The 27,807-nt window shown below is 46.2% G+C and overlaps 3 protein-coding genes and 1 pseudogene across 4 annotated transcripts; 2 read left to right on the forward strand and 2 right to left on the reverse strand.

Annotated features, from left to right (window-relative positions):
• The first annotated feature begins 59 nt into the window (after nucleotides 1-59).
• LOC311363233 (uncharacterized protein) lies at nucleotides 60-27,502 on the forward strand. Its single transcript, XM_084483207.1, has 7 exons — nucleotides 60-144; nucleotides 909-1,089; nucleotides 1,385-1,566; nucleotides 23,984-24,114; nucleotides 24,903-25,051; nucleotides 25,246-25,335; nucleotides 27,226-27,502. Exons 2-7 carry the CDS (start codon nucleotides 909-911, stop codon nucleotides 27,468-27,470), a joined length of 978 nt encoding a protein of 325 aa, XP_084339333.1. The 5' UTR covers nucleotides 60-144; the 3' UTR covers nucleotides 27,471-27,502.
• Nucleotides 1,668-4,231, forward strand: LOC311363238 (annotated as a pseudogene). The gene is made up of 3 exons: nucleotides 1,668-1,681; nucleotides 3,215-3,407; nucleotides 3,579-4,231. The product of its transcript is annotated as an uncharacterized misc_RNA (transcript).
• Nucleotides 5,607-8,242, reverse strand: LOC311363239 (NXPE family member 3-like; the record flags this gene model as incomplete). The annotated part of the gene is made up of 4 exons (XM_084483212.1): nucleotides 5,607-6,163; nucleotides 6,249-6,467; nucleotides 6,579-7,509; nucleotides 8,099-8,242. 4 exons carry the CDS (start codon nucleotides 8,240-8,242, stop codon nucleotides 5,607-5,609), a joined length of 1,851 nt encoding a protein of 616 aa, XP_084339338.1.
• Nucleotides 14,533-17,147, reverse strand: LOC311363241 (NXPE family member 3-like; the record flags this gene model as incomplete). The annotated part of the gene is made up of 4 exons (XM_084483213.1): nucleotides 14,533-15,080; nucleotides 15,188-15,406; nucleotides 15,512-16,442; nucleotides 16,995-17,147. 4 exons carry the CDS (start codon nucleotides 17,145-17,147, stop codon nucleotides 14,533-14,535), a joined length of 1,851 nt encoding a protein of 616 aa, XP_084339339.1.
• Nucleotides 27,503-27,807: the final 305 nt, after the last annotated feature.

Genomic DNA, 27,807 nt, shown 5'->3' on the forward strand with positions numbered 1-27,807 from the left:
GCACCCCTACAACGTGTCCGACTGGGAGCGAGCACTGCCCGCTACATGGTTCCGCCCAGTGCGCTGAAAGAGAGTCGGGACTGTGGACGTCGAGAATCCGTCAGAAACCCAACAAAACTAACAATAACCAGCGTAAATAATACGGTTTGTAGATGCACATTTTTCACTGATACACAAGTTGTATTCCCCAAACTCGACATAACTTCGCGAACTTCAGTTATGTTCGTTTGGAATGGTCAGCACTTAAACCGTCTCTTTTTAAGGTCCGCTGTATCCAAAACCACATTTTTTTTTGTTGTTGTTGTTTTTGGTTTGGTCAGTTGTCTTATATATAATCGTCAACATAGTAATCTTTTCCATTTTTATCAATGTTACGAAAATATGTCTCAGATTTAGAGAAAGAAATGGGTGAAATCCGATGTTTTCTCTCAAAACACTGAACGTGAACACGTCGTGAGTCTCCACGCCAGGTGGACGTGGGCCGTTACCATGGTGATAACACGTCCCCTCCTTTCCTAAAACTCTCAGCCCAAAACGCATTTTTTAAATCAGTGTTCGAATTCCATCTGTACCATTGGGTTCCCTGGCTCTCTAAACCGGTATCTTCTTTTAACTGTGTATATTTAAATCAGAATTAATTTACTGTCGTAACGCAGATGCATATTAACAAAAACACATTGCTCTATATAGAATCACATTTACATTTTTGTAAGGATGTTCATAGAAACAAGTGCCAAGCACTAACAATTGTTCGGCTGTATACAACAAAGACAGCTAGGATAAGATGCTACACAATGCTCAGTACGGGCAAGCACGCACAACATACAATAAGTGTGCAAACTGTGTAGGTTAACCCCTTCCCAGTATACAACAAAGTGTGTGCTGTGTGTTTTTGACTGAATGGGTAGATGGGGGATGCGACCGCTGACTCCGTCACCCTGAGGCTGCTGATGGAGGCCCAGGCCACAGTGAGGGGGAGCCCCCTAGGGGTGGTGCAGACCCCCATGGTCCGCTGGGGCCAGACCTCCCTGCCGCCGCCCCCGCGGCCCTGCGACGTATACATCAAACTGGAGAACATGCAGAAGACGGGTGGGCCTATGAACCATATACTGTAATACACCATATATCAGGCTTATGAACCATATACTGTAATACACCATACATCAGGCTTATGAACCATTTCTAATGCAATAAACCAATTATGATGTAATAAACCACATATTAGGCTTATACACCATATACTGTAATAAACCATATATCATGCTTATAAAACATATAGTAAGCTTATAAACCAATTCTGATGTAATAAACCATATTTTAGGCTTATCAACCGTTTCTGATGTAATAAACCATATATTATCTTTCTATATCTCTTTCTACCCAGGCTCCTTTAAGATCAGAGGAGTAGCCAATCAGTTCGCCAGGAGGCCAAAGGGCGGCCATTTTGTCACCATGTCTGCGGGGAACTACGGCAAAGCGTTTGCGTTTGCCTCCAAGCACTACGGCTCCAAGGGCAAGGTGGTGATGCCAGAGACCGCCCCCCTCTCCAGATCCACCCTCATACAGGTGAGCCCACACGCTGGTGTGTGTCTGGACATGAACCTACCACCACACACACATGACAGGCAGCGGTACAAACACACAACCAGGAACAGACGACCACCAACATGCCAACGGAAACGTAACAACAGAAACATTTGACCACAAACGTACAAACAGAAGCACGTGATCACAAACATACTTAATCCAGGGCTCGACATTAAGGACTTACCTTAGGGGACATTAAGGCTCGACATTAAGGTTTGTCCCCTTGTCCGGTAGAACTGGATTTTTTTGTAGGGCGATTGGAATTCTTATAATTGACATTTCTCTGGGCCAATCGGAATCTCAGCACTTGCTTCAGAATCTTGAAGCACACAGGGCCAACTGAGCCTTTGGATGAGACGCCTGGCCACCGCGCGCATCTGATGGAAACTCTTAACGTGAAGGAACCATCTTATGTTAAATTCGAGCTTCAAGCTTTTTGGAGCAAAAACAACAGCTATTTGTTTGCTTGATTCAATTAACGTTAGCTACCGCTTTTTTAATATAATTTACAATAATATTGTATTTTTAGGACTGAGTCAACGCCGAGTACTGCACAAACGTTGGACCTTGCATAAAGTTAGCCTATGCTTCGAGCAAAATGGCTAATGTTAGCGAGCAAGACAAGCGGACCTGATGCTGGAATTTCCATTAGCAAGATAGCAAACTTACTAGTCAGCTAACGTCAGCTAGTTCTAATGTTAATTCCAGCATGGTCTGCTTGTCTTGCTAACCAATGTTAGCCATTTAGCTTGCTACGTAAGGGCATAGTCTTTCAGCTAGCTTAACTAGCAACTCCCGTTATAGTAAGGTGACCAGATTTCTGAGACAAAAATCCGGGGACATTTTGGGTTCAGTGGTGTGTTTTTTGTAATAGAAAACTAAAACGGGGACACTACCCTTCCCCTGGTGGACGGGATTGTTGACGGGGAGGGGGGGGTTCAGTCACAGTCAAATCCGGGGACATTTCCGGGGACAGCAGTAGCCGGGGACAGGTCACTGAAAACGGGGACGTCTGGTCACCCTACGTTATAGGAGGTTGTAACCTTAATGTTAGTAACGTTAACTAGGCTCATCATTAGCCCCTAACATTAGCCGGGTGCTCTGCCCTGAGTTCCGAGATATACGGCTACTACTCAAATTCTGAGCTACCCTGAATATTCATTACGGAGGTTGTCATGCGCACTCATGCGTTAGGCATAGTCATTCATGGCAAGTGAACCGAGAGGAGCTGGATGTAGCCCAGTTGTTGTACAACGGCGTAGGCCTACTTTTAAAGCATTTTTGATGTGCATATGTGTTAATGTGGGTAAATGTGACTGTTTAGACAACAGCTGGTGCGAGAGTGTAACATAAAGCAATTTGGCGACCGTGTTAATCTTTTGTTGCATGGGATGCGCTGCATACCTGGTAAACAGTAATTTCTAACAACATAGGGCTATTTAGATAAACAATCTGGCGAGCGTATTGTCCTAGGCTAATACACCAACAGCACATTTCTGTATAATAAAGGGCTACATTTAGCATTTATACAGCTGCTGAAGCCCTTCCTGGACCAAGTACTCCAGGGCAGGGGCGGACTGTACTGTTAGGCAAACCAGGCACTTGCCTGGAGCCCCAGGCCCCATAGAAGGCCCCATAGAGCTTTGGGGCCCCCAAAATGCCGGCTTTATATATTTTTTTGTCCACTGCCACTGGAGAGCATGACCCTTCAGTGCCTGTCTGCTGTTGACCCTATTGCGTCCAAGACTGGACGTCTGCTGAGATGACTTGCGGAGATGTTAAACCAGTTTCTCCCTGCTGATGTGGATGTTCAGCAAGAGGTTAGCTGGATAATGCACTTCCCTAATGTTAGTATGTAATGCTTGTTTGTGAGTCTTGTGTGGATGCTTTTGATATTTATTGTTGCTGTTTATTTTTTAACCCTATATTTTGCTGCTGTGGAGGTTAAATATCCCTGGTGGGATAATTAATTGGTTCTTATCTTATCCTAGATAAGTTATCCAGTATGGCATAGACCAGAGCCAACTTTCAGAGAAGGAGATGATGCTGTCAGCTGGTAGGCAGCAGTCTTTGAAACAGGAAGGTACCCAGGTCTCAGTATGGCAGTAAAGGCAGCGTTGTCGGTGTTCCATGGGCCACTGGTGGAGTCTTCATTCAGTCTTATGTCTGAAATCATCGACTCGAGAAGTGGCAGCATGAACATTTCCAAACTGTGAAACACACCTTGCTGACCCGGAAGCAGACGTCAGTGGAGATGTTCAAGAGAGAAGACCTGAAGTATGGGCCAGTGGACCAAAGGATGTGCCACAACATCATGTCAGCCGGAACCAAGGACAACACTCTGAGGAAGCAGGCAACCCTAAAGGAGATGGAACGAAGGAGGGAGTTTGACTGCCAGCCATCCTCAAGTGCTGCCACAGCAAGAAGAGCCAAGGCAGAAGAGGAGGCGCTGGCCAGAAGGCAGCATGCAGCCAAACAACGCAAGAGAGCTTGCGAAACACTCGTCCAGGCTAAGAGACAAAAAAAAAAATGTTTTTCATGTCTGTCTGTCTTTTGTTCTTTTGTTCTTTTTTATTTCAGTGTTGGGCGTCCTGGCAGGACGCCCAACACTTCCTTGAGTTCCAGGCGTTTCTATGAGTTGTAAATAAAATAATTTTTAAAATATTAAATGTGTCTGTTACAAGTCCTTGGTACAGAGCGGACGGAGTCAGGGTTGTGCTTGGCAAAAAGGCGGTTTTAAATATATAATTTAACATATAAATATTAGGGGTGCACGATAATTATCGGGCCGATAACAGAAATGATTGTCATTCCGATAAGTCTGATAACATGACAAATAGCCCCGATAACATAGCCTATATAATGTCAGTGCAACGCTCCCACTAACGCTAAATGAAAGGTCTTATTGTAACCCTAAAAGTACACATCATACAATCAATTACAATACATGAGTTCACAACTGCACGCGGATATAGAAAATGTTTATTTTTATTATTATGTTACACCTTTCCTGCTGTCGGCTCCCAGACCGTAGTCGAGAGCACAGGGGAGACGTCGATGTTCTCTCAGGAGTAACACCCTTCCCTTTGACCGGCAGTGGGTCTGCTTATAGGTCAGAATATGGTCGGAATGACGCGGCCGCCGATTATTGAAAGGCTGTGTACTTTATTCTTAGTTTCACTAACTTTACAGTACACGTTGGCACAGAGACAACCAGACTCGTTCGTTACTTCACTAAACTGACACACGCAACCGCTCGCTCTCCTCGCTCGTCCACTCACTCTCACACACACACACACACACACACACACACACACACACACACACACACACACACACACACACTGCCATTCTCGCGCACACACATGCGCACACACTCTCGTAACACTTATTAATGACAATAGTTAGCTGAACATTAGGGTCCCGGCCTTCCACTCCGTTTTCTCAGTTAAACACAGATATCAACTACATTTGTCCCAGTGTTTGTTCGATGTGAAATGAAGCAAAAAAAGACGCTCTCTTCCTCCGGTAACGCAGTCGTTCGCAACACCTTTCTTATTCGTTGTTTCTTCTATTTGTCTGTAATTCATGCTCCAATCTTTCATCGATTGATGCGGATGTTGTGGATGCAACGGAATATATGATGCATCGCTGCAGTAACATTTAAGATGATCACGATGAGTTCTGCCCATTCTGCATCCGTTGCTGTCTGCAGTCAGACCAGATCGTGACTGGATTATGGAGGGTAGATGAGCAAGTGGTAGGTGAATTATAATGAACTGGAAATAACAGATGGTGAAAGTGGGTTTACTGAGCCTTCAGAGAACAGGTGAACAAAAAACACAAAACAAGTACGACAGCACAAGACATGCAACAGGGTATGGGACCCGTGTATTGCCAAAGAAAATAACCAGAGTTAAGCAAGAGTTAAATAGTTCATGCCAAGATAATCAAGATAGAGCAACAATGTTGCAAGCACTTGGACGCCACGTCTCTTGCAACTTTCCCCCCTTCTTCCACTAGCTCTTCTTCTTGGCAGGGCACACCTGAGTCAGGATGAGATTGATCATGTTCTTGATGATGGCCGGGGGCGGGTGGACATGGTGGGGGCTATGATGGGCTAAGGTCATCTCCCAGGCGTCCACAAACACAACAGCCAGGCCCATGAACATGGTCCTAAGAACCCTGCTGAACTGCAGCGAGAACCAGTCGCTGTGGTTCAGGCTTTGCTCCAGGTTCATGCCCCTTAAGTTAGCAGAGCGGATCACCACCAGGGTGCCGGGGCCCCGGGCCAGGAGCCGTACCACCGCCCGGCGGATGTGCCGCATGCGGCGTATGTAAACCTCCACGGGGAAGGGGGTGAAGTGGGCCCAGAGGCTGATGGCCACCACGGTGTGGGGGCCTCCAGGCAGGCGGTCCAGCTCGTTGGCCACGTAGCGGAGCTCGCTGGCGCTGGCAATGTTGAAAGCGATGGGCAAACCGTGACAGCGGTACTTCACCAGGATGTTGTGTTCATATTCCACCGCCATGAATGGCCCCACCAGTGCTGAACTGCCAAGGTTGAACTCTTTGGTTTGTAGGAGAGACCGGATGAACATGCAATTGGACATGAGTAAGGGTCAGAGAATCGTGGGCACAGAGAGAAGGGTGTCGGTGCTCACCTGGTACGAACGCGCTGAGGTACTCAAACCACTGCCTCATCGTGGAGTCTCCGTACATGTTGATCACCTTGCCAGTCAGGCACTGCGTGATGGACGGGGAGTCAAACTGGCGAGCAGGTGTTCCACCGAAGGACCTCCAGGAGCCTTTGTAGTAATATCCAGAAGGGGTGTACTTGACCAGCCCTGGTTTGATGCTGCTGTTTTCTAACTCTGGTTCATCTGGGATATGAGAATGACACAAATGTCACAAGAAGAAATACATATAAGCGGGCACCATCACCACATAAGCAACCTCTTCCAATAAGCGTAGCAATAGCAATGATTGCGTACCTATCTTCTTAGGAAGCACGTCTATCCGATCAGGTCCTGACGCATGGATGACAACTTTGAGGTTTACCTGGCTGTGAGTAATAAAACAAACAAGGATAAGACACATTCCCAAAGTAAACATATATAAATGAAGGATAAAGCAGAGTGCAGCACCGGACCTCTGAAAGAGCAGTGCTTCTTTGTGGGTGACGAGGTCCTTCTTGTAGCCTCCCTTCAAATGGTTGATCCTGGTGTCACAGCTCAGCTGCTTGGGCTTCAAGCAGTACCAGGGCTCCCCGGTGTGGAGGTCAGTGTAGTTGCACAGCGGCTTCTGCGGCTGATTGTGCGGCAGGCACATGTTGCACACGGTGGTCTCGGACAGCTCACCCGAGCGGAACAGACTCTGGAAGAAGAAGCGGTCGGGCCGCTGCTCCCTGAGCCTCTGCAGCACGGCCACCGCCTCGCTTGAGTGCACCATGGTGATCGCCACCTGGGCCACGCCCTCCCACAGCAGGGGGAACAGAGCAGAGTAGGAGCCGTTGAGGTGGTCCACCACCATGCCCGCCACCCCCGCTCCCAGCTCCGGGGAGTGCAGCCGGGCCAACAGGAAGTCCCCGCCGTAGCGCTTGGGACGGCCCTGGAAGTCCTGCATCTGGACCAGAGCCTCCAGCTGGTCCCCCACTCGCCGCTCCCTCCCGCCCTTGGAGGGCAGGATGGCGAACAGGCTGTGCACGGGGTCGCTGGTCTGGTCGAGGGGCACGGGGGCGGGGGGCTTGGGCCAGGCGATGGCGTCGAGGAGGGCGCGGTCCTCCAGGGCTTCCTCTGGGGTGGGCTCCAGGTGGCTGCAGAGGGTGTGGTTGTTGTACTGAGGTAGGGGCCCCTCCTGGGCCAAGGCAGGGTGGCTCCTTTTCTGGGGTTGTAAAAGCGTTGACTCTGTGTGGCAGCTCAGGTTCTGAGGAGGAGAGAAGAGAGGTCCGGTTTAAAGTGAGGCTGACCACTGCATTGGGTAGTTGGGTAGTCTTGATAACTAAAGCGCAACTTGTAGTCAGCGTTTTGCCCTGATGTTGCTGTTGACAGGCAGTCTGCACACTCTTTTTGGGAGAGCATCAAACTTTTAGTAGGAGGGCCGGGATTATATCACTTTGGTTTGTGCTTTCTTGCACAGTTCGCTGTCCAGTATAAAACATACATATACTCATCATCCCCTGGCCTCTATTTGGATGGCCTCATTCCTCACCTCTCCACTGTGATAGCCATCGTTTGGGGAGGTTTATGGTGCATACTAGTTAGCACACTGGTAGAGGAGGTGTGATATCCTTCAAAAACACATTCTTCATAGCGCTTTGAGTGCCTTCAAAAGTGCTATAAATGAAAAGACTGGCTGTTATTAAGATGTTTTTTTATGTTTATTCAGTAGGGCCAGCAGCAAGTAGTAATACAAAATGTAATTAAGGACAACAAATGGTATTATTTGACCTATATGCCCACTGATTCACTAGGGAGTTGTTGTATTAAACAAAATGTCACTTTGTGACACTAACCTCCAGAGTGAGAATGTTGCACCGCAGGAAGATGAGACCAGAGAGTGCGAGGAGAAGGAAGATGAGGGCACATTTGGGCAGACGTCCACACACGAGGAGCCCCTTCGGTCGACGGTGGTTAGCTGCCACTTCCTGTGTCAACATGGCGGTTGTGGTGGTTGTGGGGTTGTAGGGTCAGAGCCTGTATTTGTGTCAAAATAAACAGGAAGTTTGCTGGCCGGGTTAACAATAGAAATGGTGAGATTCTGAAAGCTTCAACTTGGCTATATTTCTCTGCTGTGTTTTTTTCTGTTATCAAAGACAAATTGTGCTCTTTTTTGTCAGAGACATTATTGTAGAAAATAATTAAGGTTTAAAAGGATATCTCTGCCATATGTTTGGAATAATAGTAGGAAATGAACCGGGTCAACAGAATAGGGAGGGCTCTGTCCCTATCAGAGCACCCTGGGCTGACTATTGCTGATTACATTGTGGGTTTTATCCACAACAACATCAGGGCCCATTAGCCGAATGTTGGACACACATATTACAGCCTACAACTGTATAATTAGATGAGATTATGCCACTTATGCCGTTTTATCAACAGTGACTTTTGACGAAACAAGAACATTCAAATCAGGTTGGGAATCATTTCAATATTGGGTCTTCTACCAGTATCTGTGACCTTGTTCTTTTTATTGAGTAGCATTGACAAATTCATCATTTTATTATTATTTTAATATCATATTTATTGTATTTGCCATGCTATTTTGAGTTTTTGGATGAAGTAGTGGATTGCTGTGTGATCCAAAAGTTGATATGAAAGCACTATAACTCATGCTCTCTTCTTCGTTGGATTTCTGTCACTGGTAAACAAACTCCAGAGTTATGATCCAGAGGGGTGTACGGTATAAACGGTATAGAAAGTACACCGGTGTGAATTTGCGCTACGGTATGGATTTTGACCATACCGTGAAACCGGTTTGACCGTAACGTAAATACAGCAACGTAACTTATTTTTTAAAAAGTTTAGTTTAGTAAAAGTAAAGTTTTCGCTAAACTACTGAAAATATGGTAACGAAACGTAGGCCTAGTTCCTTTTTCAATTCGGCGCAACGTTACTTTTCCCAGGGACCGATTTGACAGCGATACTGCCTCCTCAGGCAGTCTGCTATTGCACAAGCGCGCAGGCTGCGCGCCTGCGTGCTTGTGCAATAGCAGTCCCTTCACGAGCTCTCATTCACCGTACGAGACAGACGCTGGTAGCGTGAAGCTGTCTCGGCATCTCAGACATCACTTCTACAGGCATTTTCCAAAGCCAGTCCTTATGACAAAAAAGCCAGCGGTGGAACGAGATAACAAACGCCGTCACTGTTTACCTGTGTAAGGACATGGTTCCCTTTCAAAATGTCGTTAGAAAGGGCTTTAAAGAGATGATCAAAACATTCGATCCCAGGTATTACCTGCCCGCACACACTTTAGCCAAATTGAGATGCCAAAACTATACGGCAAGGTCCGCGACCAAGTGGAGAAAGAAATCCATTACTATCCATACTGGAAGTAGGCTAACTTTTTAAAAAAAGAAGAAAAGATTTAGCATTTTTTTTCTATTGCAGTTTTGCTCAATAAATGTTTTTAAAATACTTCTTCTATAGAAAAATAGCTGCCTAACCAGTATTTTACCCCTTCAGAAGCATTTATATCGAAATTAGAATATAAAATTAACATACCGTGATATAATACTGTAGGGCCTACTGTCTATGCCTCAAATCATACCGTGATATACATTTTAGTCCATACCGTACAGCCCCCAAGCAAGTTCTGTCCAATATAATATACAATAATATACCCTCCATTTCGAGATCTCATAAAACTTAAATAGGTAGCCTTCTTCTCCAAGGTTCAGGTAGAGAGCCCTTACCTCCAGGGTCTCTTTCGTAGTATTACTATTTTGTGCACAATTCAGTATTAAGTTTCATCCCGATGGTAAAGATGAGGTCTATTTCTTATAGCGCGTTATTTTGTTATGTTTTTATCAAGGTCGGTTAAGCAAAGGAGAAATGTCTTTAGTCCAAGTCCTTTGGAGACTGGATGTATTTTTATTTCGATAACAGTATAAAATCAAATATAGATTACCTTACACAAGTTTTCAGAGTCTTACATGAAGAAGAAAAAATGAATGCTGATCTTCTGCTGGAGGGAGCTGCCCACTTTCCTCGTCCTTTCCTCCTTCTTTGTCGTCTCGCTCTGCCTTGCGTGTTCGCGTGTTGTACTTATCCGATATCCGAAACTGCTGCGGCCGTCACCCCCCCGCCAACAACACTCAATACCTCTCGCCCCCCCCCCCCCCCCCCCCCCCCCCCCCATTATAAGATTCTACAGAGGTGATATTGGAAAACCGGTTTCTGTTTCAACCATAGGATCTTCCCAAACCCATCAGGTGTGCACCCTGGCTACGCCTACATGTTTGTATTCATGTCCACCTCAAGGTAGGCGGTTCCAGCGGTACTTTAGAAGGGGCAGTTGGAAGGGCCCCGCCTGCGCAGGTTGACCTCTTTGATTTGTAGGAGAGACCGAATGAACGCCAGGGTTGCCAACTCTCACGCATTTCGCGTGACACTCACTCTTTCAGCATCAATCTCATGCTGTCACACACATGCAACAAATGTAACGGCGAAAAAAAATAAATATACCCGTCAGATCTCTTGTCGCTTCGGATGAACACTAAACTGCTGCGGCCGTCACCCCCCCCCCCCCCCCCGCCAACAACTCCGCCTGGCCGTAATCCCGCATTACCCCCCCCCCCCCCCCACCCACCCCCCGTCAACAATCAGGTTTGTTGGACAATGTATAGACTACCGCACTTCCCACTTCCTCAGTTTGGTGAGCTGAGAATTCCCCTGAGTCCCCAGCGCTGGTTGACCCCTGGACGTCTGGGGATGAGTGGTAGCGAAGATAACTGCCCCAATCTTTTTCTAATTCGGGGTCCTGCTCTGGATCATGCGGGAGAGTACGGTGATAACCTATTCTGGACTCTCTGCTGCATTGGGGGAAGGGGACAGTGTAAACTATTTCTTCTGATGTGACCCTCCTCGTTACATCTCCAACACAACAAAGGCCCTGGGTACTGTCTACGGGGTCCCTGCTGCTGCCTGTACAGCATCTAAACCAGGGTTTCTCAACGGGGGCGGCAGCGCCCCCTGGGGGGCGTTCGTAGAACCTAGGGGGGCGCTGGGAACGAACACGGGGGCGTCACAACTTTGCTTGTGTAGGCCTAGTAGTAATTATATTTAACTTTTTAAACTTTCATGGTTTTCAAATATTTTCTGTGCAAAAATAGGATAACTGAAATAAAAGGCCTATCTTCATATGGGTTTCTAACCCCTCTATCGTCTCATCTACTTTTTACTTTATGCTCAGTGCCGTCATTATCGCCATAGTAACGCCGTTAAACAAATCCACCTCATCTTAGTAGCGTGGTGCTTTCCGAAACTATTTCGCCCTCCCCTGACTTCCACTGGTTGGTTTGCGGGACATGCAAAGCAAGCGGTGGATGGGGCATTACGCTAAGCAACATGAATCTCATCCATATTACATAGTAAGGCAACATAAGACGTGAATAAAGCTAACTCCGCTTAGCATGCTAATTGTTTGTTTGTTAGGCCTTTAAGTTCCCTAGGGAACATAGGCCATCGATGAAACCCCTCCGTCCTCTTCGGGGATTGTATTGTAAACAATAGAACGTGCGCATTACATGTAGACCACTGCACCGTCTCTCATTACGTCTGCGAACCGATAAACGCTTTTTTTCATAAGGTACGCACACCAACCGGCACATACGCATTTGACACTCATGTTACAGGCGCTTAACTTGTATAGTAACAAACTACTTTAATTACTATTTGGCCGCGAACTTAAACGTGCTACTCTCAGAACGAAGCGGATAAAGGCTGCACATGCACAGCGTTGCTAGGCAACGTCACGTAAACAAAGGGAGTCTTTCGTGCACATATTGAACCCAAGTTTGCGTGTTAACCAATAAAAATGTACACAAGCACTGTTACGTATTAAACTTCAATAGCTCAATATTAAAACATTTTAATAAAACTCTGAATACACATTTTCCTGTCCAGAAGAAACCAAAACGGCACAGACGGCTTTTATTTTTTATTCAAGCAATGTAGCACGAGTTGGAGTGGAGTTGGTAATGGATATAGCCTACCCACGGGTGTCGCAATTTCTTTTAAACAAAATTAACAATAATGGGGGGCGCCAGAGGATCAGGGTAAGGTAAGGGGGCGTTTGCGCAAAAAAGGTTGAGAAACACTGATCTAAACCAACCACACACTTCTGACAAATCTGGCCCGAGAGGCGGTATTTCAGAAAAAAATCGGAATAAATCTTCTTAGTTAAAACTATCAATAAAAGTTCAGAAAAACAGAAAATCACCTCAATAAGAGGAACTCCTATCATTTCGACAAGAGGAACTCCTATGTGAAGATGTTGTTTGTTGATTATAGTTCAGCATTGAACACCTTAGTCCAGTGGTTCTCAAACTTTTTATACCGCATACCACCTCAGAAAATATTTGTCTCCCCAAGTACTATCATTAGGAACAATGTTATAAAATATAACAAACTACAGTAGCGTAGGCCTGTGGCCCTATTCTGCTACACACAGTTCATGCCGGAGGCACATTTAGTCTTAAAAAATATATTATTTATTGTCAATTGTGGTCAGCTGTACAAAGTGGTAGCACTAGAACAGACACAGAGACACACACGCACACAAGTGAGAACATTAAGAATAACAACTGTGTACCAACAACCTGTTTGAAAATGTAAGGCTAAATACAAATAATATTGAAAGTTGGCCAGCCCGCTCATAACTGAACTTCCATAAGCCTCATGAGACGGGCGCGCCTGCCTCTGCAAACACAGTCCTGCGATGTCTGGATACATTGAGGTCAGCTTCAGTCTCAGGTGTGGCTCAGCATCAATCCTGCTTCTGTATTTTGTTTTTATGATGGAAAGTGAAGACAAGACTTTCTCGCACTGATGTGATGTGGTCAGCTGATATTGAAACAAAAATATTACAGGAAAGGCAAAACTTATTTTAAACTCCATTTTTAACGATCTCTTGGTTAATGTATTTCCATTTGTCCTAGTATTTTGATATTATGTTTTTGTTGTATGTATGTATGTATGTATGTATGTATGTATGTATGTATGTATGTATGTATGTATGTATGTATGTATGTATGTAGTAATGAATGTTTTGGAAACTCTTTTGCGTACCACTTAATAGCGCATCACGTACCACCAGTGGTACGCGTACCGTAGTTTGAGAACCGCTGCCATAGTCCTCTCCAGACTCGACAGCATGCTCAGGGACCTAGGGGGTTCGGCATATTTCTTCAACACTGTTACAACTCCTTTGTGTAGGGGGTAGTGAGGGAGGTCAGGGATGTAAAATGGCTGGGTTATGGACAGTAGATGAGCAAGTGGTTGGTGAATAACAATGAACTGGAAACAACGGATGATGGTGAAAGTGGGTTTACTGAGCCATCAAAGAATAGGTGAATATAAAACACAACACAAGTACGACACCACAAGACATGCAACAGGGTCTTGGGATACGTGTATTGCTAAAGAAAAGAACCAAACAAAACCGAGCTAAGCTAGCAGCTAACAAATGAAGGCAAAACAATCAAGCTGCCAAGTAGACCACACGTGGACTTACCTTCTCCAACCTAAACTATTGCAAAAGTAAAGTTGGCAGCAACACTCCTTACCTAATGTGTCTAACCAGAAAGAACAGCACTTCATGTTGCAAGAGGTCCTGTCTTACTTGTCAGCAAGGTGGCAGCAAAGAAATGACAATGGTGAACACACGGTTCACTGTGGACGCAGGTAGGGGGGAGAGGGGAATATATATAGAAATATATATATATATATATATACATATTTAAGATAACAAAGGATCTAGCAATTCAGAACACAAGCAGGGTTACCATCGGCAGACCAAAGAGAGAGAGAGCGATCCTAGCAAACCATTTTAAAATGTTTAACAGGCCTCCCCTTGCTGCGAACTGATGAGGGGGATGAGCTGATTGGTAGAGGCAGGATGACGATGAAAGTGGATAATGGACTTGCACCTGCACATGTGCCAGTCAACTGGGGGGCAGAACAGTAGTGGCGAGGGTGTCGATGATACAGCATTCAATCTCCAATGTCCTGAGCCTACCTGTAGGCATCCTTAAGCAAGGTGCTCAACGCCTACCTGCTCCACAATCAAATGTATCTGAATCCAGTATAAGGGGCTTTGCATGAAGGCCTCTTCGAAAAAAGTAAGAATAACAAGTAACTTGTTCGTGGCAAGAGAATCAGGATAGACCAACAATGTTGCAAGCATTTGGATGGCATGTCTCTTCCAACTTTTCCCCCCTTCTTCCACTAGCTCTTCTTCTTGGCAGGGCACACCTGAGTCAGGATGAGATTGATCATGTTCTTGATGATGTCCGGGGGCGGGTGGACATCGTGGGGGCTATGATGGGCTAAGGTCATCTCCCAGGCGTCCACAAACACAACAGCCAGGTCCATGAACATGGTCCTAAGAACCCTGTAGAGCTGCAGCGAAAACCAGTCGCTGTAGTTCAGGCTTATCTCTTGGTCCAGGGCCCTTAAGTTAGCAGAGCGGATCACCACCAGGGTGCCAGGGCCCCGGGCCAGGAGCCGTACCAGCGCCCGGCGGATGTGCCGCATGCGGCGTATGTAGACCTCCACAGGGAAGGGGCTGAAGTGGGACCAGAGGCTGAGGACCACCACGGTGTGGGGGCCTCCAGGCAGGCGGTCCAGCTCGTTGGCCACGTAGCGGAGCTCGCTGGTGCTGACGGTGGAGAAGGCGATGGGTGGGCCGTGGCAGCGGTACTTTAACAGGATGTTGTGTTCAAAGTCCACCGCCATGAATGGCCCTGCTTGTGCTGGACTGCGAAGGTTGAACTCTTTGGTTTATAGGAGAGAATCGTAACAGAGACCGGATGAACATGCAATTGGACATGAGTAAGGGTCAGAGAATTGTGGGCACAGAGAGAAGGGTGTCGGTGCTCACCTGGTACGAACGCTCTGAGGTACTCAAACCACTGCCTCATCGTGGAGTCTCCGTACATGTTGATCACCTTGCCAATCAGGCACTGCGTGATGGACGGGGAGTCAAACTGGCGAGCAGGTGTTCCACCGAAGGACCTCCAGGAGCCTTTGTAGTAATACCCAGAAGGGGTGTACTTGACCAGCCCTGGTTTGATGCTGCTGTTTTCTAACTCTGGTTCATCTGGGATATGAGAATGACACAAATGTCACAAGAAGAAATACATACAAGCGGGCACCACCACCACATAAGCAACCTCTTCCAATAAGCGTAGCAATGATTGCGTACCTATCTTCTTAGGAAGCACGTCTATCCGATCAGGTCCTGACGCATGGATGACAACTTTGAGGTTTACACGGCTGTGAGTAATAAAACAAACAAGGATAAGACACATTCCCAAAGTAAACATATATAAATGAAGGATAAAGCAGAGTGCAGCACCGGACCTCTGAAAGAGCAGCGCTTCTTTGTGGGTGACGAGGTCCTTCTTGTAGCCTCCCCTGAAATGGTTGATCCTGGTGTCACAGCTCAGCTGCTTGGGCTTCAAGCAGTACCAGGGCTCCCCGGTGTGGAGGTCAGTGTAGTTGCACAGCGGCTTCTGCGGCTGATTGTGCGGCAGGCATATGTTGCACACAGTGGTCTCGGAAAGCTCACCCGAGCGGAACAGACTCTTGAAGAACAAGCGGTCGGGCCGCTGCTCCCTGAGCCGCTGCAGCACGGCCACCGCCTCGCTTGAGTGCACCATGGTGATCGCCACCTGGGCCACGCCCTCCCACAGCAGGGGGAACAGCGCAGAGTAGGAGCCGTTGAGGTGGTCCACCACCATGCCCGCCACCCCCGCTGCCAACTCCGGGGAGTGCAGCCGGGCCAACAGGAAGTCCCCGCCGTAGCGCTTGGGACGGCCCTGGAAGTCCTGCATCTGGACCAGAGCCTCCAGCTGGTCCCCCACTCGCCGCTCCCTCCCGCCCTTGGAGGGCAGGATGGCGAACAGGCTGTGCACGGGGTCGCTGGTCTGGTCGAGGGGCACGGGGGCGGGGGGCTTGGGCCAGGCGATGGCGTCGAGGAGGGCGCGGTCCTCCAGGGCTTCCTCTGGTGTGGGCTCCAGGTGGCTGCAGAGGGTGTGGTTGTTGTACTGAGGTAGGGGCCCCTCCTGGGCCAAGGCAGGGTGGCTGCTTTTCTGGGGTTGTAAAAGAGTTGACTCTGTGTGGCAGCTCAGGTTCTGAGGAGGAGAGAAGAGAGGTCCGGTTTAAAGTGAGGCTGACTGCGGCATCGTGTAGTCTTGATAACTAAAGCGCAACTTGTCATGTTGCTGTGGACAGGCAGTTTGCGCACTTTGTTTGCAGAGCATCAAACTTTCTGCGGTGCGGACATGAGACAAATACGTGTATAAGCCGTGCGTGAGGGCCGGGATTATATCACTTTAGTTGGTGCTTGCTCGCACAGTTCGCAGTTCAGTATAAAAATACATATGCTGATCATTCCCTCACCTCTCCACTGTGATAGCCATTGTTTAGGGAGGTTTATGGTGCATACTGGTTGCCCTGCATCAACGAGGTGGATGCTACACACTGGTAGAGGAGGAGGTGACAAAATCCCCACAAAAACTTTGATGTTTATTCAGGAAGGACCAGCAGCGAGTTGTAATACAAAATATAATTAAGGACAACAAATTGTATTATTTGACCTATATGCCCACTGATTCACTAGGGAATTGTTGTATTAAACAAAATGTCACTTTGTAACACACACACACTACGACCAATGCAACAACCTCCAGAGTGAGAATGTTGCGCCGCAGGAAGATGAGACCAGAGAGTGCGAGGAGAAGGAAGATGAGGGCACATCTGGGCAGACCTCGACACACGAGGAGCCCCTTCGGTCGACGGTGGTGGTTAGCTGCCGCTTCGTGTTCCTCGGTCAACATAGTGGTTGTGGTGGTTGTGGGATTTGTCAATGCCTAAACAATACAGAGGAGGTACGGATTAAAAACAGGACTTTCATAGGGTTAGGAATGAGGTGGGAATCATTGGTACAAGAGTGGTACATTCAACCGAGCTCTTTGAGCTCATTCTTCTCAAAAATTCATCATTTTAATATTATTTTAATATCATATTTTATGTATTTGCCATGCATTGAGTTTTTGGATGAAGTAGTGGATTGCTGTGTGATCCAAGAGTTTCTATGAAAGCACTATAACTCTTGCTCTCTCCTACAATAGATTAAGGTGGTAAACAAACTCCCGAGTTATGAGCCAGACCCAAGCAAGCTTTGTCCAATTTCAAGATCTCATGTTACCAACGTTCAGGTAGAGAGCCCTTACCTCCAGGGTCTCTTTCGTAGTATTAATATTTTGTGCACAATTCAGTCATAAGTTTCATCCCGATGGTAAAGATGAGGTCTATTCCCTATTTATAGCTCGTTCTTTTGTATGTTTTTAACGAGCACAGGACATTTGCATTTATGATTACATGTACATGTATTTAGCAGACGCTTTTATCCAAAGTGGCTTACATTTGTCAGAAGAAGGAGAAACATTACAACATACAAACAAACATATCGCTGTCGGTACAGTAAGGATGTTCATAGAACCAAGTGCTAAGCACTAACAATTGCTAGGTTAACCCATTCCCCGTAACCCATAACCAAACAAAGCCAGCTACGATAAGACGCTACACAATGTTAAATACTATTTTTAAGTGCAAGGACATGCAACATACAATAAGTGTGTAGGAGGGGTGGCAATGCAGAGTCTAGGTGAACTCTGAACAGGAGAAACCATAAATATATTAAGTCATTTGGAGACTGGATGTATTTTTATTCCAATAACAGCATAAAATGAAATAGGGATTACCTGACAGAAGTTTTCAGAGTCTTACACGACGAAGAAAAGATAAAACAAGCTTGCTTGATGTCGCTCTGCCGTACAGCCAAAGGACTTCAGATTGAGTTGAGCCAGTTGAGCCAGGTGCAGCCTTTCCTCTTTGACAATTCCAACTGCCTCTCAATGGCACAGAGTTGGCGCTAAGCCCAAACAACATTAAAAAGTGAACCAACAAGTTCACTCGCCCAATCGCTGAAGTTTACCATGCCGCTGAAGAACCGGTTCCTGCCACTCCAGGAGTCCACGAACGCGCCTCCCACCCACGCACCCCTAAGCCCCGAGATGCGTCCAGACGGATGGTGTGGACAGAGACCGACCATGACCCTGTCGTATGGAGCTATTACTGTTGCAATATTATTTGCAAATGCGTATCTCAATCTGTGTGTGTGTATTCAGATCTGTGTGTGTGTATTCAGATCTGTGTGTGCGTATTCAGATCTGTGTGTGTGTAATATGATCTGTGTGTGTGTATTCAGATCTGTGTGTGCGTATTCAGATCTGTGTGTGTGTATTCAGACCTGTGTGTGTGTAAAAAAAATCTGTGTCTGTATTCAGATTTGCAAGTGAAGACAAATCTGCAAGTGCATGCAAAGATCTGTGAATGTGAACACAGATCTGTAAGTGTACATAGATCTGTAAATGTGTAAACCGATCTGTAAATGCGTACATAGATCTGTAAATGTCTGTCATCACTTACAACTCAGGCAGGAGCTCTCCATTGGCTGTGTTTTTACACGTGAATTTTGCAACACTTCTGCCGCGGCAGATCTGTGATCTGCAAATGTGTAGAAATGAGATTTGTCTGTGACCTCAGTAGCAGTACCGCCTACTGCAGCCAGGCAGCGTGAGCCTGTGAGCCTGAGCTCAGGGCAAAGGAACACTGAGGTCACAGACAAATCTCATTTCTACACATTTGCAGATCACAGATCTGCCGCGGCAGAAGTGTTGCAAAATTCACGTGTAAAAACACAGCCAATGGAGAGCTCCTGCCTGAGTTGTAAGTGATGACAGACATTTACAGATCTATGTACGCATTTACAGATCGGTTTACACATTTACAGATCTATGTACACTTACAGATCTGTGTTCACATTCACAGATCTTTGCATGCACTTGCAGATTTGTCTTCACTTGCAAATCTGAATACAGACACAGATTTTTTTTACACACACACAGGTCTGAATACACACACACAGATCTGAATACGCACACACAGATCTGAATACACACACACAGATCATATTACACACACACAGATCTGAATACGCACACACAGATCTGAATACACACACACAGATCATATTACACACACACAGATCTGAATACACACACACAGATCTGAATACACACACACAGATTGAGATACGCATTTGCAAATAATATTGCAACAGTAATAGCTCCATACTGTCGCCAGAGAGGCCAGCTGCGCATGCATCTGCCACCCGTGCACCCCTGAGCCCCAGGATGCGTCCGGACGGACGGTGGGGACAGAGACGGAACAAGAACCAGTCGCCACGGAGTCGAGCTGTGCATGCGTCTGCCACCGCCACCTCAAGTCAACAAGGGCCCATCTCACAGAAAGCAGATGAACCAGACACTCTGATTGTAGGAGACTCAACCATAAAGGATATAACCGGTAAGAAGATCAAAACATGCTACTTCCCAGATGTGATGGTTAGTGATGTCAACCAGAAACTAACCACAATTATATTGGAAAACCCCAAAATCTCACAGGTTATTGTGCATGCAGGACTTAATGATATTCGAAGAGAACAGTCAGAACTTCTGAAGAGGGATTTCACTGAACTATTGGACACACTGGACAAATTACACGTTAGGTCATTCATCAGTGGACCCATACCAGCAGTTGACAGGGGAATAAACAGATTCAGTCGTCTACTTGCACTGAATACATGGCTTTCAAGAGTCTGCAATGAAAGAGGAAGGGGCTTTATTGACAATTTCAACTTGTTCTGGGGGCGCAAATACCTTTTCAGAGCAGATGGCCTACACCCAAACAGGTTAGGCTCAAAACTGTTAAGGGACAATCTTCTCTTCTCACTGTCCCACCATGAGAAGAAGCGAGACTACAGCCTCCCCCACACATCTACTGTCCCACTATCTGACACACAGATAGCAGACAGACCACAGACCTTGAAGAGAGACAACAGCCTGCCCGACACCATCGACACCATGCCTCCCCCCTTTGCCTCTGACCTCCAGCTGTCTCCCGCTGATGATGACCACCAGCCTCATCTCTCCCATAGCCACAACGACAACTCCAGTTCCACTGTCTCCTCCCTTTATGATTTTCCAGATGAATTTAAGAAACTGAGAAATGTTGGCATCAAAATTGCATCTGCGTCAATGATACCATCCCCACGTCATGACCACAGTCTGATAACACCCAAGCGGAGGGCGCCCCAGCCCCCCCCTCCCTGTACTGATAGTAGTCCTGATTATTACTGAGACAAAAAAGGGTTCAGCCGTAGACACAGCACAAAGGAAGTTTTGCATAATCTGTTGAACCCAACGTTGCCTACATCAAAACATGGCAACTTTTGCATTCCTGCTGTAATCACTAAGAGAGTAAACAAAGGGAAACTTAGACGCACTGCTAACCTCTCAAATCTCATACCTATTCCCTCCAAACCCAAATCAACCTTAAAGCCTCAATCAATAACACCATCAGGATGGGTCTACTTAATGTTAGGTCTCTTAATAACAAATCTTTTTTAGTTAATGATTTTATTACCACTTCTCAACTGGATTTTATGTTTTTAACTGAAACATGGCTAGAACAAAATAACAGTGCAACCGTTCTGATAGAGACAGCTCCTCCCAACTATAACTTTTTTGATGTATGTAGATCTGGAAAAAGAGGTGGAGGGGTTGCTGCTATATTTAAAAATGTATTTTTAAATCAAAAAAAGTATTTTTACAATCTTTGTGTTGTATTGAAATGTTCCCCCAGAGTTCTCCTATTAATTATTTACAGGCCACCCACATACGCTGCAAATTTCTTCGATGACTTTACAGAATTATTGTCTAGCATCTCCACAGACTTTGACTGTCTAGTTATAACTGGTGACTTCAATTTTCATACTGATGATTTTAATGATAAGTGTGCAAAAAAACTATTTACCATTTTGGACACATTTGAAATGTCTCAACATGTGAAAGAGGCTACTCATTGTAAGGGGCACACTCTAGACCTGGTTATCACAAAGGGTCTCAATGTTTCAGATCTCTCTGTGACTGATCCTTCACTGTCTGACCATTTCTGTGTTTTCTTTAATATATCTTTTATTCCCGACATACAGACAAAATCAAATAGTCAAAAAACGGTATATCAATGAACATTCTAATGTACTTTTTAAAAAGGCCATCTCCTTGCTACCACCTCTCAACCCATGTTCTGCTGATGATCTTTTAGAAAACTTTAATTTGAAAATTTTGAAAGTCATAGATGTCATTGCACCTTATAAGGTTAAAACGATTTCTGGAAAGCAAAAGGCACCTTGGAGAAAAGTTGCTTTTGTAACAGCCCAGAAAAAAGAATGCAGGAAGGCTGAACGCATATGGCGTAAAACAAAACTTCATATTCACCATGACATCTATAAAGAGAGCCTCTGTGCCTACAATTTAGACTTAAAAAGTGCTAGAGAAACATTTTTCTCCAATATCATTAAAAACAATACTAATAATGCCAAAACCCTATTTACAACTGTTGACAGACTGACCAAGCCCCCAACACAAATTCCACCTGACCTTCATTCCACTCAGAAATGCAATGAGTTTGCAGCATTTTATACTGATAAAATTGAAGGCATCAGACGCGCCATCAATGTCTCCACTTTAAACAAAAATGCTGGACTACCACCATATCCAGGCAAAAGTAACATGGCAATGACATGCTTTAATGTCATAGACTCTAAAACTCTTGTGGAAACTGTGACACAACTGAAGCCATCCACCTGTTGCCTTGATACTTTACCTACCAACCACTTTAAGAATGTTTTTGACTGCCTAGCAATAGACATATTGCAAATAGTTAACAACTCTCTCCAATCAGACACTTTCCCAAAAGCCTTAAAAACTGCAGTTATCAAACCCCTTTTAAAAAAGCGGAGCCTAGATGCCTCTATTATTAACAACTACAGACCAATATCAAATCTACCCTTCATAAGTAAAATCATTGAGAAAGTTGTTCTCCAGCAACTTAGTGACTTCCTGGCATCAACTGGTTGCTATGACACCTTCCAATCTGGATTTCGACCCCTTCACAGCACCGAGACTGCCCTTATTAAAGTTGTAAACGACATCCGTCTTAACACAGACTCTGGCAAAATCTCAATACTAATGCTACTAGACCTCAGTGCTGCATTCGACACTGTAGACCATACAATACTTTTGGACAGATTAGAAAACTGGGTGGGGCTTTCAGGCACAGTCTTAAATTGGTTTAGGTCCTACCTACAAAATAGGAACTACTTTGTTTCCATTGGCGACTTTGTTTCAGAATCAACAAACGTGACATGTGGAGTCCCACAAGGTTCGATCTTAGGACCCTCTCTATTCAACATCTACATGCTCCCACTAGGGCAGATCATGCAAAATAACAATATTGACCATCACTGCTATGCTGATGACACGCAAATCTATGTATCTCTATCACCAAATGACTATCAGCCCATTGATCTGTTGTGCCAGTGCATTGAGCAAGTCAAAGACTGGATGTGCCAAAATTTCCTTCAACTAAATGAGGACAAAACCGAGATAATTGTATTTGGTGCTAAAACCGAAAGGCTTAAAGTTACCCAACACCTTCAATCTCTGTCCCTGAAAACCTCAATCAAAGCCAGAAATCTAGGGGTTATCATGGATTCAGATTTACATTTCGACAGTCACATCAAATCAGTTACAAAATCTGCATATTATCACCTTAAAAACGTAGCAAGACTTAGAGGGCTCATGTCTACCGAAGACTTACAAACACTTGTACATGCCTTTATCACTAGCAAGCTTGATTACTGCAATGGTCTCCTTACAGGTCTCCCAAAAAAAACTCTAAGGCAACTACAGCTTGTTCAGAATGCCGCTGCTAGAGTTCTAACAAAGACCAAAAAATGTGAACATATTACACCAATTCTTAAATCATTACATTGGCTCCCTGTATGTCAGAGAATTGATTTTAAAATCATGTTGCTAACCTATAAATCCCTACATGGTTTAGGGCCAAAATATTTAACTGATATGCTTCCACTACATAAGCCTTCTAGGCCACTAAGATCCTCTGAGACCAATCTGTTAATTATCCCCAGAGTCAACACGAAGCATGGGGAAGCAGGATTTAGTTACTATGCAACAAATAGCTGGAATAAACTCCCTGAGGATTTAAGACTTGCCCCAACTCTGACAGCTTTTAAAACAAGACTGAAGACTTTTATGTTTGCTTTAGCTTTCTGCTAAATCTTAAATATTTATTATTTTAACTTTGCCTTTATTTTCTCACTTTCTAAAATGCATTTATTTTAACTCTGCCTTTCTAAAATGTTTTTTAAACTTTGCCTTTATTTTCTATCTATTTTACTTTTTACTTAACTATTGTTTTCTTTTATTGTATGACAATGTTTATATGTGAAGCACTCTGAGTCTGCCTTGTGTATGAAAAGTGCTATATAAATAAAGTTGCCTTGCCTTGCCTTGCCTTTGTCCTTGGCCCCTAATAACAAATACAAATAATAAATACATTAATACTTGCAATAGGTGTGATGCCTTTGTGCCTGGCCTCCTGATGACAGCAATCAATTGGAGCCAGGCGGTTCCATCGTCCATTTCGTGGTACGTGTTCTGACTGCTCTGCCTGTGCCTCTCAGGGTTTTGGGGTGGAAGTGGAGCGCGTTGCCACTTCCTGTCTGATGAACGTGGTTGATAGCTGTGTTCGGAACGATCACATGACCTTCCTCCACTCCTACGACGACCTTGACCTCATCGCCGGCCACGCCAGGTACACACTGATATATTGGTCATATGGGGGTGATACAGGGTTGATATGTGAGTGGTACAGGGGTGATATGTGGGGGTGATAAAGGGGTGATACAGGGTTGATATGTGGTTGATAAAGTGGTGATACGGGGGAGATATGTGGGGGATACAGTGGTGATATGGGAGTGATAAAGTGGTGATACAAGAGTGATATGTGAGGGATACAGTGGTGATACAGGGGTGATATGTGGTTGATACAGTGGTGATACGGGGGTGATATGTGGGAAAAGTGATATCACTCACATTACTTTTGATATGTGGGTTATACAGGGGTGATAGGGTGATGTGTGGGTGATAGGGGGGTGATGTGTGGGTGATAGGGGGGTGATGTGTGGGTGATAGGGGGGTGATGTGTGGGTGATAGGGGGGTGATAGGGGGGTGATGTGTGGGTGATAGGGGGGTGATGTGTGGGTGATGTGTGGGTGATAGGGGGGTGATGTGTGGGTGATAGGGGGGTGATGTGTGGGTGATAGGGGGGTGATGTGTGGGTGATAGGGGGGTGATGTGTGGGTGATGTGGGGGTGATTTACTTAAGGGGTGGTTGGATTAAGGGATGGGAAGGAATGGATGCTGAGCTAGATGAAAGGATGAATAAAAGGAGGATAAATGGATGGTCAGATGGTCAGTTCCTCAGCCCCGATGTGACAGGCTGTCTGTTGACCCCCCCTGCTGTGTGGACCCCCTGCTGTGTGGACCCCCTGCTGTGTGGACCCCCTGCTGTGCGGACCCCCTGCTGTGTGGACCCCCAGCCTGGGCCTGGAGGTGCTTGAGGCCGTCCCGGACCCTGACGTGGTGGTGGTCTGCTGCGGGGGAGGGGGGCTCCTGGCCGGGGTGGCGGCGGCCCTCAGACTCTCAGGGTCGTCCAGGACCAGGATCTACGGCGTGGAGCCGGAGGGGGGTAGGACCAGTAGCACCAGTATAACTACAACCAGTAGGACTCTATACTAGACAACTACAACCAGTATTCCAGTAGTCCAGACATTAAAATCCAGACAGTATAAATCCACTCTGTACCAGACCAGTGTGACCAGTAGGACTTTCCCAGACCAGTATAACCAGTAGCACCAGTATAACTATCCCTTGTGTCCCCAGCCTGCACCATGTACCAGAGCTTCTTGGAGGAGAGGCCTGTCGGCATGGAAACCAAGAGCATTGCCTCGGGCCTGGCTCCGCCCTCTGCAGGTAAGGTCATCGCTCACCTCCACCCCTCAGCACAGAGCCCAGCACCCGACGTCCTGTACGCCTTACACCCTAACCCTAGACCCTGACCTCTGACCTTAGTGCTCTGTGTCTGACCCTAAACCCTAACTGTAGACTCTGACCTTAATGCTCTGTGACCCTAACCGTCACCTTCCACCCTCAGCCCTAACCTTTGACCCTGACCTTAGTGCCTTTATTCTGACCATTACCCCAACCTTCCACCCTCAGCCCTAACCTTTGACCCTGACCTTAGTGCCTTTATTCTGACCATTACCCCAACCTTCCACCCTCAGCCCTAACCTTTGACCCTGACCTTAGATAGATAGATAGATAAACTTTATTGTCTGTCACGAGTGACAGAAATTCGTCTTTGACAGGCTTGTATAAAAAAACACTAAGAAACAAACAGACATTAAAAACAACAATGTTGTGCAATCATGCTAAAAAGAGGAGGGGGGGGGGGTGTTAAAGGAAGCAGAATGCTCATTTCTTATTGTTCAGGATGGTTATTGCAGAGGGGATGAAGGATTTTTTGTAGATGTTTTTCCTGGCCAGTGGAACCTTATGGCATTTGCCTGATGGCAGCAGCTGGAAGCAGTGGTGGAGGGGGTGAGAAGAGTCTTCTGTGATCAGGGTGGCCTTCCTGATCACAGACCGGCTGTACAGTTCTGAGAGGGGGGTTTGTGGTGCTCCAATGATTTTGCTGGCCTGGTTAACTGTGCGGGAAAGTTTGGTCTTGTGTTTGGATGAGAGGAGGCTGTACCAGGAAGAGATGTTGAAGGTGAGTAGGGATTCAATGAGGGACTGGTAGACCAGAGTTAAAACATGTGTGCTGACGTTGAAAGTCCTTAATTTCCTCAGCAGGTAGAGGCGCTGTTGTGATTTTTTAAAAATGGTGTCTGCATGCTGAGAGAAGGAGAGGCAGTTGTCCAGGTCAGTTCCAAGGTATTTAAAAGACTCAACCTGCTCCACCAGCTGACCCTGGATGCTGAGTGGTTTAAAAAGAGCAGTTGCTGACTCCCTTCTGCCCCCACAGCACAGCTCTTTGGTCTTCTGGACATTTAGCTCAAGACAAAGCTGGTTAAAAGTCTGTGCCAGGTTTTCAACAGCCTGCTGATACCGGTCCAGAGCAGTGGTGTCGGTCAGGTGGGCCACCAGGGCCATGTCATCCGCATATTTAAAAAGGCTGATCCCCTCGCTGTTACAGGTGATGTTGTTTGTGTACACAGAGAAGAGAACGGGAGATAAAACACAACCCTGGGGAACACCTGTGTTTAAAATCAGCTTCTTTGATTTAAAACCATTTAAAAGCACCTGTTGTGGCCTGTCATTTAAAAAATTCTTGATCCATAAAACCAGTGTGGGATGAACTTGGAGATCTAAAAGAGCATACAGCAGGGTGTCTATGTGCACAGTGTTAAAAGCAGAGGAGAAGTCCATAAATAAGATCCTGGTGTGAGGGTGTGGAGAGTCCAGATGTTTAGTGACAGTATTCAGCAATGTGAGACTTGTGTCCTCGACACCCCTTTTTGCCCTGTAGGCAAACTGAAAAGGATCCATTTTGTGTGACAGCATTTTGGCCAGGAGGTCACACAGGACTCTCTCCATGCACTTGCACAGCACGGAGGTCAGGGCCACTGGTCTGTAGTCTTTCAGCTCCTTAGCTGGTGTTTTTTTGGGGATGGGAATTATGGTGGATTCCTTCCAATTATTGGGGACGTTTCCCGAATCCAAAAGGCACTGAAACAGTCTTGTGACCACTCCACCTAGTGTATTTATCCTGACTGTAGACCCTGAACCTCATCATTAGCACCCTAAGATCTTGACCTTTGACCCCGGCCCCCCTCCCTCCCTCCCTCCCTCCCGCCCCAGGCAGTCTCCCCTACCAGCTGTGTCGGCGCCACGTGGATCAGATCGTCCTGGTGAGCGACGAGGAGATCAGGGCGGCCGTGTCCGTGCTCTACCACTCGGGTCTGGTGGTGGAGCCGTCCGGCGCTGCCGCCTTCGCCGCCGTCCTCGCCAGCGACCGGATCCCGGACCTGGCTGGCCGGAGCGTGGTGTGCATCCTGAGCGGAGGCAACATGGGGAAGGACGAGCTGGCCCACTTCCCCGACTGAGAGGAGAGACTCACTCGCCCACCTCGTTTACAGTCAGGGCGTTTAGCACGCTTTTATCCCAAGCTTAAGCGACTTACAATAAGTACATTTGTCCGAAGAAAGAGAAACAATATATCACTGTCGGTACAGTAAGGATGTTCATAGAACCAAGCACTAAGAATCGTTAGGTTAATCCATACCCCGTACACAACAAAGATAGCTTGGATAAGACTCTACACAATGCTAAGTGCTATTTTTGCGAAAGTGCCAGGACGGACAACATACAATAAGTGCGTAAGAGGGCTGTAGTAGGGGTAGGGTAAGGGGGGGAAGGCTATGCAGAGTCTAGGTGAACTCT

This window comes from Micromesistius poutassou (genome assembly GCF_964030765.1).
Source record: "Micromesistius poutassou genome assembly, chromosome: 18".
NCBI classification, from domain to species: Eukaryota; Metazoa; Chordata; class Actinopteri; order Gadiformes; family Gadidae; genus Micromesistius; species Micromesistius poutassou.